The sequence below is a fragment of the Ctenopharyngodon idella genome, chromosome 17 (genome assembly GCF_019924925.1).
Source record: "Ctenopharyngodon idella isolate HZGC_01 chromosome 17, HZGC01, whole genome shotgun sequence".
In the NCBI taxonomy this organism is placed as follows: domain Eukaryota; kingdom Metazoa; phylum Chordata; class Actinopteri; order Cypriniformes; family Xenocyprididae; genus Ctenopharyngodon; species Ctenopharyngodon idella.
Genome location: NC_067236.1, coordinates 1871712 through 1890696, shown reverse-complemented (window position 1 = coordinate 1890696; position 18985 = coordinate 1871712). Strand labels below are relative to the sequence as shown.

The 18985-nt window shown below is 37.7% G+C and overlaps 1 protein-coding gene across 2 annotated transcripts in view; it reads left to right on the top strand.

Annotated features, from left to right (window-relative positions):
* sash1b (SAM and SH3 domain containing 1b) overlaps positions 1-18985 on the top strand; it is a 126333-nt gene that overhangs the window by 68692 nt on the left and 38656 nt on the right. The window contains exon 1 of one of the 2 annotated variants that reach the window (XM_051869388.1): positions 18634-18795. The exons of the other annotated variant lie outside the window; for it this stretch is intronic. Within the exon in view, the coding sequence (XP_051725348.1) occupies positions 18775-18795 (21 nt within the window). The 5' untranslated portion in view covers positions 18634-18774. Of the gene's footprint in view, positions 1-18633; positions 18796-18985 lie in introns of those variants that run through there. 2 annotated transcript variants of the gene reach the window in all.

Genomic DNA, 18985 nt, shown 5'->3' with positions numbered 1-18985 from the left:
TCTTTATTAGATATAATGCTAAATTAGAGGTCTGTTTTACTCAGAAATAAGTCACATTATGTAAGTTAAATGGGTTGCAAATGCAGTTTTATTTTGACTTTACACAGTGAGGAGCTATAGCACAAATGCATTTAATTTAGCATGCATTGGGGAAAAAAAAACATTCACTGTCTGTGCTCGGTGTTTGCAGACTGTTCCAGACGTCCTGAAAGACGATTCTGGTGTTTTGTACTTTCTCACTCATTCTGTGGCGTGAAAGGGAGCATCTGTTTCAGTAGCTGTCTTGTTTTTCCTGTCAGTTTCTCCATCTCTGGTATCCAAGTTTGGCCTGCACACAGTTTTGTCATGTTCGGCATAGACAACTTGAGGCATCTTCATCAGACTGTGAGTGATGCTTGTTTTGATGGCATGTTGCATTATACTGATAAAATAATCAGTTTTGTATCCTCAGTCAACACTCGGGTGCACATTAATCACTCAAAAAAACAAATTGTTGGATTTACTTAAAGCATTGTTGAGTGGTTCCATGCAACTATAATGAGTTATATGAGTTATAGTTATATAATTATATAACTATAGTTATATAACTATATGAGTTATATAACAATTTAGTTATATGAACAAAAGAAATTCAAGTAAAGCTGACAAAATTTCTTTGAGTAAATACAAATCATTTGACTGTTCCATTATATTTATGTGCAGTTTACTTGATAATGTTATGTTAAATTTATAAAGGTTTAAGATGAACACATTTATCGGCTTAAATTACCTTATTAAATTAACTATTTGCTCTACAAAATATTTAAAAAATAACTACTCATTGAACAAACTCAATTGAATTGAGAGCAGGAATTCCATTCTAAACGTGTGTATATGAGATCTCACAGCCTAAACACAGGCGCCACTCTTCTGCACAATGGTAACCACAAAATTCGAAAACATTACAAAAACTCCTCTAAATGTCCAACGTAATGTGAAAATTAAACACTAACATAAACGAACAACATCTTTCCCTTTACTGAAAAACATATAAAATTGCACTTTAATCCCTAAATTTACTCTCCTAATGCAGTCCCTTGCAAAACATGCTGGGAACTATGGATCCACTGCCCAGTTAGTTGTCAACATTAATTTGTGTGTTTCACTCAGCAATGTTAAGTTGACTGAACAAACACTTAAAGTCCCACTGTGAGGAAAATCAAGTTTTTAATGTTGTTTACATGTCTGTGTTTTTAACATGCACCATGTGCAAATTCATAAGTCAACACCATTGCTGAGTATTTTCTATTTAAATCTGCAGTGATCTAAGGACAGTTTGAAAAATGCGGTTTGAAATCGCTGGTGTTTGTGACGTCACAAATGACCTTGTAACCAATCACGTCAATGTGCCGGCAGGCTTTAGCATATCATTAACCATGACCGCTCTGAAGCAGGAGAGTCTCAAGAAGCCGGGTTATCCTGGTATATTTTTCTGTTGATATAAAAAAAAAAAAAGTAGGCTAGATTTAGTAATATAGCAGGTGTATGATGTATGTTACGATGTTATGATGAACTATATGCTTTTCTCCACTTGACGTTCTGAGTTGTTCAAAGTGTTTCTAAGGATACTGATTGTTAGCTGTCTGACTCGTGAATGTGAACATGGTTTGTGTAACATTAGCAACACATTATTAGCTGTTTGATAACACAGTCAAGCAAAAGGATAATCATATTAATTACCGTTATGTGTCTGATGTTGTAAAGAGCAATACCATTGTGCGGCGTTTACCTCAGTAAGTTGACCGAGTGGATCTCTGAGCTCATGCAAGTGAGTGGAGGCGGGGCTAATTAGCATATTCATAGATCCAGGTATAATAAATGAAGCAAGGGTGTAGAGTTACATTCAAGTTATTGTAAGGCATGAAGAATTTTTTTTTCACAGGAAAAAAATGTTTAAATGTGTCATTTTGGTAATCAAAGATGAGTTTTAAGGGGCGGATATACCCACTTTTTGGTAAAATGGCCCAAGGAAAATTTTAGTTCTCAGGGGACCGCCTTAGTTGCTAGTTCCTACAACTGAGTTCCTATACAGTGCGAAAGCAGGGACTCGGAATGATTTTAGATATAGGAATGGCTTTTGGGGGGACTAAATTAGCGGTCTTATTTGTTTAACATGAACTAACAATGAGCAATACATTTATTACAGCATTTATTCATCTTTGTTAATGTTAGTCAATAAAAACCCAGCTGTTCATTGTTTGTTCATATGTTAACAAATACAACATTTGATTTTAATAATGTATAAGTAAATGGTGAAATTAACATTAACCAAGTATTGTTAACCAACTAATGTTATAACTAATGAAACCTTATTGTAAAATGTTACCAAATTGGCTCCTACTTCAGAGTGTCTAACCCAGCAAAATAAGATCTATCCCTGACATAAGTGTACATTAATTGGCTGAACGCACGCCATACAAAACACCGGCACCCGGCATTTAAAAAAGCTGTGTAAACAAACACACAGCTTACATATACTTACTCCACGAACATGGATATCTGCAATAAGACATAAACATACAGAAAGCTAAAGTTAACGGCATTTATCTGTCACCTTTTCTGCGACGTTGTTCTTTTCTCAGCCTCGATGATATGTAGCACTGCAAGTTGTTGTAGGAGATTTCTGCTCTTAGCCCTTTTTGCTCTTGTAATCGCATAACTTGTATGTCTACATTCCATCTCCGTTAACACGAAACCTACGACACACAACAAAAACACAGCTCCGATCACGGCGTCCCTACGAAGTTCCTACTGACGGTGCGAATGCAACCAGGAAAATGCCCTGGGGTGGGGGGGACTAATTAGTTCTTAGGGGACCGCCTTGGTTGCTAGTTCCTATAACTGAGTTCCTATACCTGGTGCAAAAGCCCCTAATATGACACTGTGTCCCATTCATGAAACATTAGCATGACTTTTGTGTAAAGCTTTCATAAAACGTTATTATGTAAATTGTTGCATTCATTTCAAACCATTTACAGTACACAAGAACAATTTGACGAAATGAAGTTCATTCTGCGAAGGTGCTTTTTTTACTTTCCTTTCTTCTCTGTTTGTAAGAGGTTAAAGGCAGAAATCTTTGCATTTTTGCTTGATGGTACTTTTGTTTGTTTTGTATCGTCCTTTATTTTTGAGGTCACTCGATTTAGTCCACCCACAGCACCACTAACTTAGCATTAAATTTTAACTGTTTAACCAAGATCAAACAAAAATCAGATTTTTTCATTTCGTGTGCCCTGGGGTTTGACTGATTCAGCATTCATCTCATACTGTGAGAGTTCTGCTGTGAATCTGGTTTTCTGTACCCAAATGCACATTGAGCATTTTTATTAGAAAATGAGAAATGAGAGGAAACTGGCTGACAAGGATGTTATTAAGCTGCTCTTCAGGAAGCAGCCATCAAAAATATCCTCAACTTGCTTCTAAACCCAGCAGACAGTAAGTCTGAGGCCTCGCATGTGGTTTCAATGGGGTGATTTTGTGTGTTTGTGATGATTCGCTAAAGCTGAAAGCTAATATCCCTGAACTGAAGAGGAATATTCTTTCAGTATGAGGGGAAGCATAAATCTTATCAAAGTTAACTCTCCTCTCCCATTACCTTGTCATCAGCTTCTCTGTTTGCTTAGCCAACTCTCCACCTCAAGAACAGAATTACTACTTGGATAGTTCCAAAATCTGATTGGATTTCAAAACTAAAATGATGATAAATGGACACCTTTAACAAAAGGTCAAATTTATATTTATATTTTACATATTACAGAAACAAGTTAATTAATCAACTGTAAATTAAGTAAATTAAGAGTTAAACTACTGAACTATTACTTGGCAGAAGAATTTTCTTCATCTTAATAATAAAATTAATAATTAATTAATATAATTAACTATTGTTTATAAATTTTTATAAAATGGTTAGTTCCTGTCCTTGATTCTGATTGGTCAATAGCTGTGTTTTATTCACGATAAAACACGGCTATGACCGCTTCACCCAACGGTTCTGTGTATCACTACACAACACCCTTAGCAATCACTCTTAGCAATGTAAAACTGTTTGTTCTGAGTTGATATTGTTCATTGAAGCTTACTGTATTATGTAGAAGAGTGTTGTGAGAAAGAGTTCGAGTGAGCGAGTTTATTACCTGCATTCAGATTTAGCATTTTCCTTCAGGTCAGTCCTATGTTCGTAATAAAAAATCTGTTTAAATGTCTGATGTATTATCTTGTCCTTTTAACAGTTAAGGGGTTATCCCATGACTGACAGCGCTAGTCAAAGCATTTGTCAGTTGCATCTTGTTCCGTGTTCACAATTCAGTCTTTTCAATGTAAAAGTCTTTGCTACTGACTGATATACTTATAAAGACGGTCTTTGCCGCCATCTAATGGCGTAATAATGTAACTTCTGTTGCTGTTCACGGTCAGGGACTATTTTTTCCGGTGGAAGGAAGGCTTTTAGTGAAAGTTTACTTCATGAAAGTTGCATTGATACATATTTTTGGCTTCGCGTCGTGCCTAACAGCGCCCTTCAGCCGTGACTTATTTACGATACAGCATGTGTGTACGTGTGTGTGTGTGTGTGTGTGTGTATATATAATATGTATTTTTTATATTTTCTAATTGTAGGATATTATAATCTTATAAATAATATTAAATTATTTATTATATATGTATGGCAGAGCAATTATTTACCATATATATATATATATATATATATATATATATATATATATTTGTATTGCTTTCTTTAAGAATCTGCTGCAAAAATTCTGACATTTTCTTCTCTGTTCTGCTGCTCTGTTCTTGGACACGTCTGTGACTCTGAGGAGAGTTTTATGATTCTTCCTCTGAACAAGAAATTACACTGGAACAGGAAAATAAAAAGGTATTGGAAATGGGAGGAACAGCTATGAAGTGAGAGCAGAGGTAGATTAGAAAGGGATGGTGTGAGAGGAGAGGAAGTAAACGGACAAGAGGAAGATAAATGGAGCACAGCTGGGTAATTGAGATATCAATCTGCCCGGCGGTGCTGCTCTTATTGAAGATGGGATTGGGATATGGAGGCGCTCATTAAATAAGGAGAGACCCAGCAGAGCTCTTACCAAACACTGATCTGACTGCAGTGTGATTCAGATTGGCTTTGTTTTAATTGTGTGATTTGAATATTACACAGTCAACAATTAAAGCTGTTTTATGTTAAAATCATCCTAAAACTACACCTTTAAATGGTGTTAAGATGATTTGATCATGTCTCTGTACATGTTTCTAATGATTATGTTTTTAATTTGCTCCTGCAGCATGTGTGCACTTTGTGTGACATGATTTCAGTGCTGGAATATACTCTTTTAGTGTTAGATTGGATTTCCTTTTATATGTCCTATTGAATGTTCTGAGTGAAGCAAGGCGGTTTTCTGTGTCAGCATGTTTTCAGGATGGTTTTAAGCACTTGTGGTGCTGCGGCGGGTGAAATGGGCTCTTGTGTTGGTGGAGGCTCAGACTCTGAGCTGAATCAGTGCTTATTGACGAGGCAGAAAGCGGTGAAAACCTGACACTTGGGCATCCAACCTTAAATTGGCCACATGGGGAGGGAGGGGAAGGGCTGGCCCACATCGACTGAAAATCAATCTATTTCATGATTCATGATGCGTATTGAATGCCAGCAGCACGGCTTTGACTCCTCCATTATTGGATGTGGTGTTGCATCTGTCTTGTGTCTAACATACATGATGTGTGAAGACAAAAGACGCTTAATTGTTTTGTTGTTTTTTTTAATTACCATCATGTAAAGCAAGTCATCCAGAAGAGTTATAACTAAGATTTAAAATCAACATGAATTCAAAATGGACCCTATTTATTTTCTTAATAGTTGTTCCTGCTTTTGTTGTACACAATTCATCACTGCAGATTACTATAAAGAAAAAAAAATGCCTTGGAAATCTTGTCACTTTTGATCATTCAGTCATTTTTTTCCTTACAGAACCCTATTTGGAAGCTTGTTTCCGCTATGAAATAAAAAAAAAAAAGGCACTTGTAACTTTGTATCTCACAATTCTGACTTTTTTTCTTGCAACTGCAAGATATAAACTCACAATTGCAAGTTATAAAGTCAGAATTGTGAATTTTAAAGTCAGAATTGCATGATATAAAGTCAGAATTGCGAGTTATAAAATCAGAATTGCGAGTTATAAAGTCAGAATTGTGAGATATGTACTTGCAATTGCATGTTATAATGTCCAGTTGTGAGGGGAAAAAAGACTGACATTTATTGCGAGTTTATATCTCACAATACTCACTTTAAAACTCACAATTGTGAGTTTATATTTCGTAATTCTGAGAAAAAAGTCAGAATTGCCTGATAAAAACTTCCAATTGCAAGAAAAAAATTCAGAATTGTGACTTTTTATCACGCAATTCTGACTTTATAATTCGCAATTGCAAGTTTAAATCTCACATTTGAGAGAAGAAAAGTCAGAATTGTGAGATAAAAAAATCACAATTACCTTTTTTTAAATTTTTTTATTTAGTGGCGGAAACAAACTTCCATTAAGCTCTGGAAGTGGACAAATGTGGACAAAAATATGTATATTGTGGCCACGAATTAAGAATTCGTTCTCTCGCTTTAAGTAAATTATGCGCACAATATAATAATTTGTTCCCTCGTTTTACTAAATCATGCGCATGATATAATAATTTGTTCCGTTAATTTAGTAAATCATGGCCACTTTGTACTAATTCATTTCCTTGTTTTGATTTAACTAAAACAAGGGAAGAAATTATTGTATTGTGCACACAATTTAATGAAACGAGGGAACGAATTATTATACTGTGCGCACGATTCAGTAAAATGAGGGAACAAATGATTATATAGTGTGCACAATTTAGTAAAACAGGAACGAATGAATATATTGTGTGCATGATTTACTTAAAATGAGGGAACAAATTAGTAAAACAAGCGGACATATTAGTAAGTCGAGGGAATTATTCGTTAATTCATGTCCACGATGTACATATTTTTCCCTCAAATCATGTGTGAGACTCCATAATTATGTCTATGAATTGAGTCTAGTCATTATTTTCTTGAAGAATATTTTGTTGTACTCAGAACAACATACAAGTGATTTACCAAGTATATATATATATATATATATATACAGTAAATAATTTAGAGATATATTTAGTGTTTTATGTTTAGTTCCGAGGGTATTGTCCCAGTGACAAGCTCTTGTACCCCTACTGTACAATTTTTCACATTTATTTTGAGAGTGTAGGCAGTATATGACGGTTATGGAAAAATCTACAGGTTGTCAGGAATTCAGGTGCTGGTGATGAATCTGCTGGGATGCGTATAGTTGGTGATGTGCTGCCAAAAAGATGTTGTGTAACCAGTAAAGACGGTCCCTAGAACAGAACTGAAACATGAAGGTGTCAGAGGCAGTGTGCTGGAAAAGACGAGCCCAGAGGAGTGAAGTCAAACCATCAGGAGCGTTAACGGTGAAATGGCAAAGAGAAGTCAGCACTGGAAGCAATGGACTCAGAGCTGAACCCAAGAGAACGTGCAACCAGAAAGACAAACGGCCTCATTCAGACTTCATAGCGCCTGCTGTGGCAAACAATAGTCCTTCGTTCAGTACTAGATGAAAAAGACAAGGGTTCTTTTTTGTTAGGAAGAAATAGATTGATGTTTTGCAGTTGTAGTTGGAGGTGAAGCTGAAATGGGATTGCAGCTATGTGAAACTGAAATGTTCATGATGATCCGTGTTTTTCCTTCTATTCGTAAAGGGGACCCATTACGCAAAATTCACTTTTACGTGGTGTTTGAACATAAATGTGTTGGCAGTGTGTGTACACAACCACCCTATAATGATAAAAATCCACCCACTCCTTTTTTAATCCCCCATAAATCATAAGCAGTATATCAGAAAAAGCCATTTTCACTGCTCAGGACCCGCCCACGACTGCTGACTGACTCTACCGTATTAGCATAAACCTCACCCTGAGCGAGTTGTACACTGCCCACCATTTTCTCCAGGCCGGAGCAGCTGTAGCGACAAGAAAGTCTCATAAGCGAATGAGATGTTTTGTTGTTGGATGTAAGAGTGAACATAACAGTCTTTATGTACTCCCGACATCAGAGCCGCTGAAGACGCAGTGGATTAGTTTTATTTTTGAAGGGAATGTGCCCCCATATACCTGAATTAGTTTGTCTGCGCAAATCATTTTACACCAGACTGCTTTGTGAACAAGGGTCAATACAAAGGGACAATACAAAACAGGTTTTGCTAAAGGTTTTGCTAAAGGTGGATCAGTACCAACTGTTCGTGATCCAGCTTATAGTCTCCGGAATGATACTGGATACAGCAGTAATGAAAGGGAGAGCACACACTTTCATATAGTTCATTGGAGTTGTTTTACAGATATAAAGTTTACCATTTTATTAAGCACACCCTGAAAATGCATAAGGTCTGTATAGATTTGTTTACTGTTAGTTGTAACAAGTGTTTTTGTGTAATTCGCTGTGTACGTTGATGATAATGCAAGGGAGAGAGAGAGTTTATGGATAAGACTTTAATGCGCACTTCTTGTACTGTGTTTTATTCAGCTCTTATGGTGATTTCTGAAGTAAAAACGGACGCTTCATCTTTTGTGTGAATCATTTGGACGGGGTCCGCTACAACAGGCTTGTACTAATAGTGAAGAAAAGCAAGATGACAACGTGAGTTATAACCGTAATTAAACTAAACTATACCTGTTCCCTCTCCATGCAGCATATATTCTCTGGCTCTGTAGGCATCAGTATACAAATCCAGTTTGAACATACAAGGCTGAACACTGCTACTGACAGTTTCTGACATTTTCAGTTTGTGAGATAGTCCTGTTTTGTTGTTGCATGAGCTCTTGAAGCTCCGCCCTTTTCTTCAAAGGGGACCAGGAGCAGCAGCTCATTTGCATTTAAAGGGAAACAAAAACGGCATGCTTTTGCTCACCCCCAAAAAGTGGCAATTTTAACATGCTATAAAAAATGATCTGTGGGGTATTTTAAGCTAAAACTTCACAAATACACACTGGGGACATCAGAGACTTATTTTACATCTTGTGAAAAGGGGCATAATAGGTGCCCTTTTATGTTCTTTATTATTTCAAGTATTACAATTCCTTCCTTTGCCATTGTGTAATATATGATTCGCAAATCAAAACAGACTCCTGTTCATGATATTCTAAAGCAAATACCTTTTTTAAAATCCACTTTGATCTGCTGAGGTTTGTTAGATGAGATTAATACTAGATTTAATGGATTATACTGACTCTTTCATGACAGCTGCTTTGGGTCAAGATAAGGTCACCTGCAGGATTTGTTATCATATAGATGACTTCAGGTCATGCTTCGATGGTGTAGCTCCAGGTCTCTGAGGTAATGTCTGCAGGCAGTTTGAAGGAACTGATTAAATCTTAATTAGGACTTTCACAATAGATGCACTTGTTACTCTGAGGTGGGCCAGCTATATGTGGGTCAGTCACCAAGACACGAGGTCAGTGTTTTCACTGGGTGACTTTATTGACTTTATCAGCAGGTGAGAGCTCTGAGATGGTTTCTTTGAGACGATAACATGCTTAAAACCCTAGAGACCGACGAGTGGCGGATCTTGTCCATAGGAATTTTAGATCACTCATCCGTGGGTAATTAAAAAGCACAACGGCGCTCCTCTGAATTAAACATGCTCTAGAGGTTAGAAAAATTGTTTGTTTTTTAGGAAAAAAAGTCCTTTTTGCATGAGGAGAGGGATGAAATGTGATATTCTGGTTCTGTCTGCCTGTTGAAGGATTCGTTGGATTGACATTGCAACGTCATAGTAACTGAATCCAGTGAGCCGGGCAATGATGTGGAAAAATGCTAGTCACAAGGTTGAGTCTTTGAGATGTGTGTTTCTTAAAGAAATTATGAGCCATTATGCATTTATGACCATGATGCTATGGGCTGTTCTTCAGTGGTTTACTGAGCTTATATTCCATTTAGTCTTTGGCAGAGCAGAATCATGTGACCATTAGATAGATTATAGGAAAATTTACCTTATCATTTGTAGGGTTAATGATTTGAACATACTTCTATGTGTAAGTAATAAAGAAAGCGCATCATGCACAACTGTGCAATAGACAATACCTTGACATAAATTATGTAAACATGCTAAAAATATACATAGCAAGCACATAGCCACAGGGGTAAAAGCACTTTGAACACCTTTGCAAATGCATGGTGATAGCCCAGCAACATCTAGTATAATTTCAAGACTAGTTTCTTGTTGTTTATCTACAGTACATGGAAGTCTGCAGTTTTCAGCTTTGAAGACCCAAATTTGCATTATTATAATGTTTTTATTTCTGTATATAATCAGGCATAGTTCTCAATTTATAGGAGACGATTTAAGTGTTTTGGCTTTGGTGTTCTGGAGCTGGCAGCGTGTGTCAGCGTGTTGGTTTATCATGTGACAAGAGCACATTGGTGAGTGACAGCTGGCTACAAAGAGACGCGTCTGTTTAACTCCATGTGCCTCTAGAGACCTGTCAAAATTCACTTAGCTGTCTGTCCTCGTTAGACGGGCCACGCAGACGCCGGCCTGCTGCCCGGGAGGTCGTCACGGTTCAAGCAGATGCAGTGTCTTAAACACATCACTCATCTTATTTACAGTCTGTTCACTTTATATCCCACAGACGATGTGTCCGCTAGGAGTGTCATGCACCTTTCATTTGTCACTATTAATGTCAACGTGAAATTAACTGTTATTTACTTTCTAAATACAGGTTCCTGATGCTATTGTGCACAATTACTCTATGCATGTTATTTAAAGGGAAAAAAGGTTTGTCTTCATGATCTTTTGGCAAAAATGCTCCACCTCTGAATTGAATTTCCTGTTTAGCTGATGTCACCAAGGCCGTATAGCCAAATATGGCTATGGTTATAGTCATAGTTTTAGGTAATGCTTTCTGAAATATTGCCAATAGTCAGCACATTAAAGAACTGGTTCACTTAAGAATTCAAATTTCCTGATAATTTTCTCATGTCTTCTTGAACATCTTGGATGTTCTTCAGTCGAAAAAAAATTAAGGTTTTTGAGGAAAACATTCCAGGACTTTTCTCCATATAGTGGACTTCACTGGGGCACAACAGGTTGAAGGTCCAAATTGCAGTTTCAGTGCAGCCTCAAAGGGCTCTACATGATCCCAGCAGAGGAATAAGTGTCTTGTCTAGCCAAATGATCGGTCATTTTCTAAAAAACAAAACAAAACAAAAAAAGACGTACATACAAGACAGATACTGATCCAGTGTTTCCGCAGTGCACGTGCCTTTGTAGAACGCCTCCATTGTAGTCTTAAGATTTCTTCCAGGAACGAACACGTCACAATATTAATCATTTAAATAATTCCCGCCCAAGGCATACGCAGAATAAAGAGGCAAGGCCTCAAAGTGGTTGACCAATCACAACACACTGGTCCAACTGACCAATCAGAGCAAATTGTGCTTTTCAGAAGGAGAGGCTTTATAGAGACCGGAACTAAACAGCTTTTCTGACAGACTGAGAAGAGAGGTGCTGCAACAATGTAAAATATGTGAAAAATAAGGGTTTTCAAGCTTGAAAACCTATTCTAGTAGACACCAAAAACAAAATCAAGACTTTATAAAAGGGCATAATAGGTCCATTTTAAAAATCAAGTCCTGACTTTATATTTTTCTCTGTGGAATATCCTGTTTTAAATATGACATTACGGAAGTAAAATGGGGTGCAAATGCTGTATCACTTGTATTGCTGATATGTATATGATGTGTGATTTGTTTTAAACCATGACCAGTGACAAAATTACTTGCAGATGAGAGATTGCATTCATAAAATGCAATGTGTTCACAAATTGCATTCGTAAATTGTAATTAGTAGATGTAATTGGCACAGAAATGTTGATTGGTGTAATTGTGTGAGATTCTGGAACCTCAAAACATCTGGCACACCTCTGAATCAGCCATGATTTTTCGAGAGGGCAAAATTAAAGCTACATAATGCAAAGACTAAATAAAAATGCTGAATGAATTTACTTTGCACAGCTGCGGCTGTGCTTTCAGCTATTTAGACACAGAAGGTCATGCTGAGTTCACAATCACACAACATGACCAACATGGAGCTTACGACCCCAAGAGAACCAGATATCCGGAAGCATAGATTTTGAGTGATAGCTGTTATGGGCATGAGTCACATGTGTGTTCTCGCTTGACTGGATGGAACAAACAGAAAGTCAAGGCCTTTTGTGAATCACTCTGTATACACCATGCCAGAGCTGTGGGATTCTGTGACTCTCACTAAAGAGGCTGTATTCTCTCTCCCTGAAGTCCACGTATAATGTTAGACAAGGTTTCTTGAGCCAATAAAGTCATAATCGCTGTCTGAAACTTGGAAAATTAAACAGGCTGTTTTGACTCATAAAGACAAAGACTATTACTGCGAATACGCCTACTTCCATACTATATAACACTATGTGAGCCAATTTGTAAAACAGCAGGCGAAAAGTACCTAGATGAACTACTACTTCCAGCGTGGGTCTTAAGTGTACGATCTCTTTATGAACTTTTTGAAGCGTCAAAATCAAGTTGCAATGGAGGGACAGACATCTCTCAGATTTCATCAAAAAGATCTTCATTTGTGTTCCGAAGATGAACTCTATTATCCCATTTGGCCACGGAAGAGTATTTGTGAATGGAAGCGACGCAACTGACGATGTAGATCACATGATAATGACAACATGCCGGGTGTAATAGAGTACCTCAGGGATGACGTGTTTTTGTAGGCAAAACCCGGAAGTGAGTTAGCATTTTAGGACTTCCGGTTCCATCGCCCTTAAGTCTATGGGTTTTTTGAATGGGTTTTTGCTAAATTGCCTGAAATAAGGTCTGTGGTTAACAAAGCCTCTAAATTTTTTCACGTTTTGATCTATGACATAAAACACATCAGTTATAACCCGCTTGTGATTTTTTTTTTTTTTTTTTTTTAAACCTTTATTGTGTCTTAAAAACGGCGGTTGCTAACAAATTGCTAAAAGGGACTACTTCTTTTGGCGGGGACTTTAGACGTCATCATGACAAACAGGACATTTGGACAGCATTTCTCATGAAAAAGTGGATAAGTATTCATACACAGCGCAGATCATAATCAGCGAGCATGTTTTTAAATAAAGTTGTTTTCTAAATAAAGTTTGAGGAAGCTTGTTGGTGGTGACGTTGATCCGCGACCATGGTGTGCTGTAGTCCGTTTATAGCCTACTGTTAGCTTTTTATATCTGACGACTTTATTTAGGCTTCAAAATGTATAAATGTTGTGTTAACTTGTAAAGATTATCTTGATAGACAAAACGTGTAAGTGTCATAACCCTTTGTTAAACACAGAGCTTATTTTTTGCGATTTTCCAAAAGTCAATGGGAAAAATGCATAGGCTTTCGATCGAGGGAACCCTTGCGCCGCTAACTTCCGGGTTGGACTACAAAAACACGTCATCCCTGAGGTACTCTATATGTCTGGATTATATTCATACTACACACATTCATAGAATGTAGATTTTTATCAGTTGTTTAGCAAGTTTCAAAGTATCAAAGTACTTAATCATTTTTGCAACCTCTTTTGTCATCGACAACGAATGCGATATCGATTAGTCGCGTCTGCCCACCGTGCACTGCACAAAGAACTTCCAGAATCTGAATCAGAATCAGAATGAGCTTTATTGCCAGGTATGTTTACACATACTAGGAATTTGTTTTAGTGACAGAAGCTCCACAGTGCAACAGAGTGACAGTGACAAGACAAGACACAGATAATAAAAAGAATAAAAGAATAATATACAAATATACAAGATAGACAAAGTGCAAAAAAAAAGCAAAAAACTATATAATATAGACAATTTGTATGTACAGTTATGATGTGTGCAAATTTGAAATATAAATAAGTATGTGTTTTAAGTAAATAATGTATAATATTGTTGTGTGTTCCGTGTTTGTCAAGTGTTCATGAGATGGATTGCCTGAGGGAAGAAACTGTTCCTGTGTCTGGTCGTTCTGGTGCTTAGAGCTCTGTAGCGTCCAGATGGCAACAGTTCAAAGAGGGAGTGTGCTGGATGTGAGGGGTCCAGAGTGATTTTCTTTGCCCTTTTTCTCACTCTGGATAAGTACAGTTCTTGGAGAGTGGGGAGGGTTGTACCAATGATTCACTCAGCAGACCAGACTACCCTCTGTAGTCTTCTGAGGTCAGATTTGGTAGCTGAGCTGAACCAGACAGATATAGAAGTGCAGAGGATGGATTCAATGATGGCAGAGTAAAACTGTTTCAGCAGCTCCTGTGGTAGGTTGAACTTCCTCAGCTGGGGAAGGAAGTACAACCTCTGCTGGGCCTTTTTTACAATGGACTCAATGTGGTTGTCCCACTTCAGGTCCTGGGAGATTGTGGTGCCCAGGAACCTGAATGACTCCACTGCAGTCACAGTGCTGTTCATAATGATGAGTGGGGGGAGAGCAGGGGGGTTTCTCCTGAAGTCCACGATCATCTCCACAGTCTTGAGCGTGTTGAGCTCCAGGTTGTTAAGACTGCACCAGACAGCCAGCTGTTCAACCTCCAGTCTGTAAGCAGACTCGTCACCGTCCTGGATGAGGCCGATCAGTGTGGTGTCATCTGCAAACTTCAAGAGCTTGACAGAGGGGTCTTTAGAGGTGCAGTCATTGGTGTACAGGGAGAAGGGCAGTGGGGAGAGAACACAGCCCTGAGGGGCGCCGGTGCTGATGGTGCAGGTGCTGGATGAGAATTTTCCCAGCCTCACTAGCTGCTGCCTGTCTGTCAGGAAGCTGGTGATCCACTGACAGACAGAGGTGGGAACGGAAAGCTCAGTTAATTTGGGCTGAAGTCCACAAACAGGATCCTCACATAAGTCCCTGGTCTGTCCAGATGCTGCAGAACATAATGCAGTCCCATATTGACTGCATCATTCACAGACCTGTTTGCTCGGTAAGCAAACTGCAGGGGGTCCAGTAAGGGTCCAGTGATGTCCTTCAGATAAGCCAGAACCAGTCTTTCAAATGATTTCATGGCCACAGATGTTAGAGCCACAGGTCTGTAGTCATTAAGTCCAGTAATTTTGGGTTTCTTTGGGGCGGGGATGATGGTGGAGCGTTTGAAGCATGAGGGGACTTCATACAGCTCCAGTGATCTGTTGAAGATCTGTGTGAAGATGGGGGCCAGCTGGTCAGCGCAGGTTTTCAGACAGGCTGGTGAAACGCTGTCTGGGCCTGGTGCTTTTCTTCTCTTGTTCTTTCTGAAGACCTGGCACACGTCATCTTCACTGAACTGAATTGCAGGTGTGGGGGAGACGGGGGTTACAGAAGGTGTGAATGGTGTTTTTTCAAACCTGCAGTAAAACTCGTTCAGATCGTCTGCCAGTTGTTGATTCTCCACAGAGCTGGGGGATGGTGTCTTGTAATTGGTGATGACTTTCAGACCTTTCCACACTGAAGCCGTGTCATTAGAAGAGAACTGATTCCGAAGCTTATCGGAATAATTCCTCTTTGCCACTCTGATCTCCTTTTCCAGTGTGTATTTGGCCTGTTTGTACAAGACTCTGTCCCCATTTCTGCGAGCATCATCTTTGGAAGGGACGGAGCTGGCTGAGTTTTGCAGTGAACCACGGTTTGTCATTGTTGTAAGTTAAATGAGTCTTTGTAGGAATGCACAAATTCTCACAGAAACTGATATATGATGTAACAGTCTCTGTGAGCTCTCTTCCGCCAGTCGCGTCAAATTACACCACTGAATAACGCATTTCTATGGAAAACATGCATCTAAAAATAATGTAGGAATCAAGAGTGAGCTGCTGCAGGAAAGGTACGTGATCCAAGCTGCCCAAAACATGAGAATTCTTTATTTTAAGCTTCAAGCTAGTGCGTTAGCGTAATGTTTAACATGGCTTGGCCTATCAGGCGCTTTGACAGATGCGTGCATGCTGTTTAATGTGTGATATGTTTCCTCAGCGCAAAACTTACATTTTATCACTTCACTTTCAAATCCTTATCTGTAAGTGTTACAGAGTCACAAGATTATTTTCATTTTGCATTAAGGCTTGTCCTGACAGTCTGCGTTAAACTTCAGACTTTACTGAATGAGCGCCGGTGCGCGCATGCGCGTCAAACAAATAATATTGCGCGCAAAAATATTCATTTTGCTGCATTATCTATTGTTGGACATTAAATTTAGGTTTGAAAGTCAACATGTAATTCAAGTATTTTGTGAGAGTGGTAACTGTAAAGGCATTACAGCATGTAAATGAATATAAATGTAAGACGTTTCTTACATTTACAGGACAAAGAAATGACAGTAACAGGTTAATGTGTGTGTTTCTGCAGAACATTCCTCTTATCTGTTAACACTGAGTTTGTGTTTTTCTTTATTATATTTATTATAATCTTCATTTTAATGTAGGGATTTAAACTGTTCAATGGCATTCATTTGGCACGTTTATTTGAAGGACATTGGGCAGGCTGTATAATTTAAAAAAAGAACTGGGCTTTTTATCCGATTAATCAATTAATCAAAGAAATAATCGTTAGTAGCAGCCCTACAGAAAATGGATAATCCGTGGTCCAGAGTGCAGTTTTCTGAACCGATGCAGTACTGTAAGTGAGTTCAGACAGCCAGTGAAATGTGAACACGGACAGACAGGCTCAGTTTCTCTGCCGGTGCACTGGTGCGCAAAAATGCTCTTTCTGGCACTTGCACGCCTAACGCTGCGTCCTCGGGCATGTGCCCGCCGTCCACAAATATACACAGACATGATGCAGACCCCCGACCGGCCATCTGCTGCAGACTGTAATATGCACTGCCACTGATCTAATGATGTCAGAACCCACAAACAACAGACTCGCTCACAGTCACTTCCTTGTACAGTCTCACAGATCAATAGTGCTGCAAAGAGCCCTGTGAGTTTGCTATTGGAATGCTATTGGAAAGAGAACAACGTGACACAACAACTAGATCGCTCTCATTATAATCAGGGAAGTACACAGACAGGTGAAAAATCATGTATAAAGTAACAGCACGTTTAATTAATGAGGCACATGATTTGACACTTTAAATATATACCATGATACTGATTAGTTACTGTATTCTTATACTTATGGTTTTTGTAAGAGTTTTCATCAGTTATGCCTGAGATTCATGTAGTGTGAGATAATACTGCTGTCCAGACAAACCTTCACAGTGACTTCAAACTCTTGCCGTCTGCTGCCATCTACTGGCGTTTACTGCATCTTCAAATGAGTTTTGTTGATGAGACTTTGAGCTTGTTCACCAAACAATCAGTAGTAGTAGTATATTTGGTTCCCTAATGGGTAAAAAAAAAATATTATATTATATTATATTATATTATATTATATTATTATACAGGTCATATTTTACTCTCAAAAAGAAAAAAATCTGGAAATTATATTTTGCATTAAGAAGATAAAGCCTGTTTTTGACAAGTCATATACAATATATTATATTATATTATATTATATTATATTATATTATATTATACAGGTCATATTTTACTCTCAAATGAAAGAAAAAAACAATTACATTTTACATAAATAAGATAAAGCCTTTTTTGACAAGTCACACAATATTATATTATATTAAATTATATTATACAGGTCATATTTTACTATCAAATCAAAAAGAAAAAAATCTGGAAATTATATTTTGCATTGAGAAGATAAAGCCTGTTTTTAACAAGTCATACTCATTATATTATATTATATTATATTATACAGGTCATTTTACTCTCAAATCAAAAAGAAAAAAAAAAACTGAAAATAATATTTTGCATTAAGAAAATAAAGCCTGTTTTTGACAAGTCATACTCTATATATTTTTATTATCTCATTATAGTATATTATGTTATATTATATTAGTGTTTTTTATATATATATATATATATATATATATAATGTATGTATATATATGTGTGTGTGTGTGTGTGTATCAGTATTATATCAGTATTTTATATTATATTACGCATATATTGTGTCTTTTTATATATGCTGTACAATCCTTTACAGTAATTATAGAAAGTTGATCTTAATGGTTATGTTAGTCTTCAGTTTATTTATTTAAAATAAAATTGCTTTTTTCCCCTCTTTTTTTCCTTTTTTTTTTTTTTTTTTAATTGATGTATAAACTTGACATTTATTTGTGAGATTCAACCTATTATCTGTCATTTATCTGTTTAAGTGCACACAAGTCCTTTATATCAAACATATTGTTTTTTTGTACCCTTCTGAATCAGATTTCGTCCCGTCAGCAGCATATGGCCCGTATCTTTTTACCCATGCTAATAATAAGAGAGGTCTGTTCAGCTTTTGTCAGAGTAATCTTATCTGCTTCTGCCCCATCAGCCTCACAGATGCACTTTTTTAAAGCACATAGGAGGGAGATTATTAAACTGTGGTGGTAGTGTTTGCTTTGAGCGCAGCTGACTGTCCCACAGCTGGAGAGAGAGAGAGAGAGGGAGGGAGGGAGGTTCGCAGCTCCACCCTGCAGTGTATTTCATGTCATTTGCTTCCTCCGCTGGCCTGGCCGCATGCGTGATGGATGTGTGGGGGTCAGTCCTCCGTTCAGAGCAGCGTGTGTATTGTTCTCTGAGCGTCCAGGAAAGTTTCCGCAGTCAGACTGAGCTTGTTGAACACAGAGGAGCCGCATGTTAGATTGTAGAGCAGTGGTGAGTGTGACTTTTCAAAGGGTGTTTTACTTTGTTCTCCGAGGGAACTTGTAAATGGACACATTCTAACTGTCATGATGCTTTAAATGAATTAATAGACTTGTGTGAACATGAATGTGATGTCAATGCTTTTGAAGATCATCAGATGCTCTCTGTTGATATTTCTCAAACTTTCTGGTTAGTTTGTTTT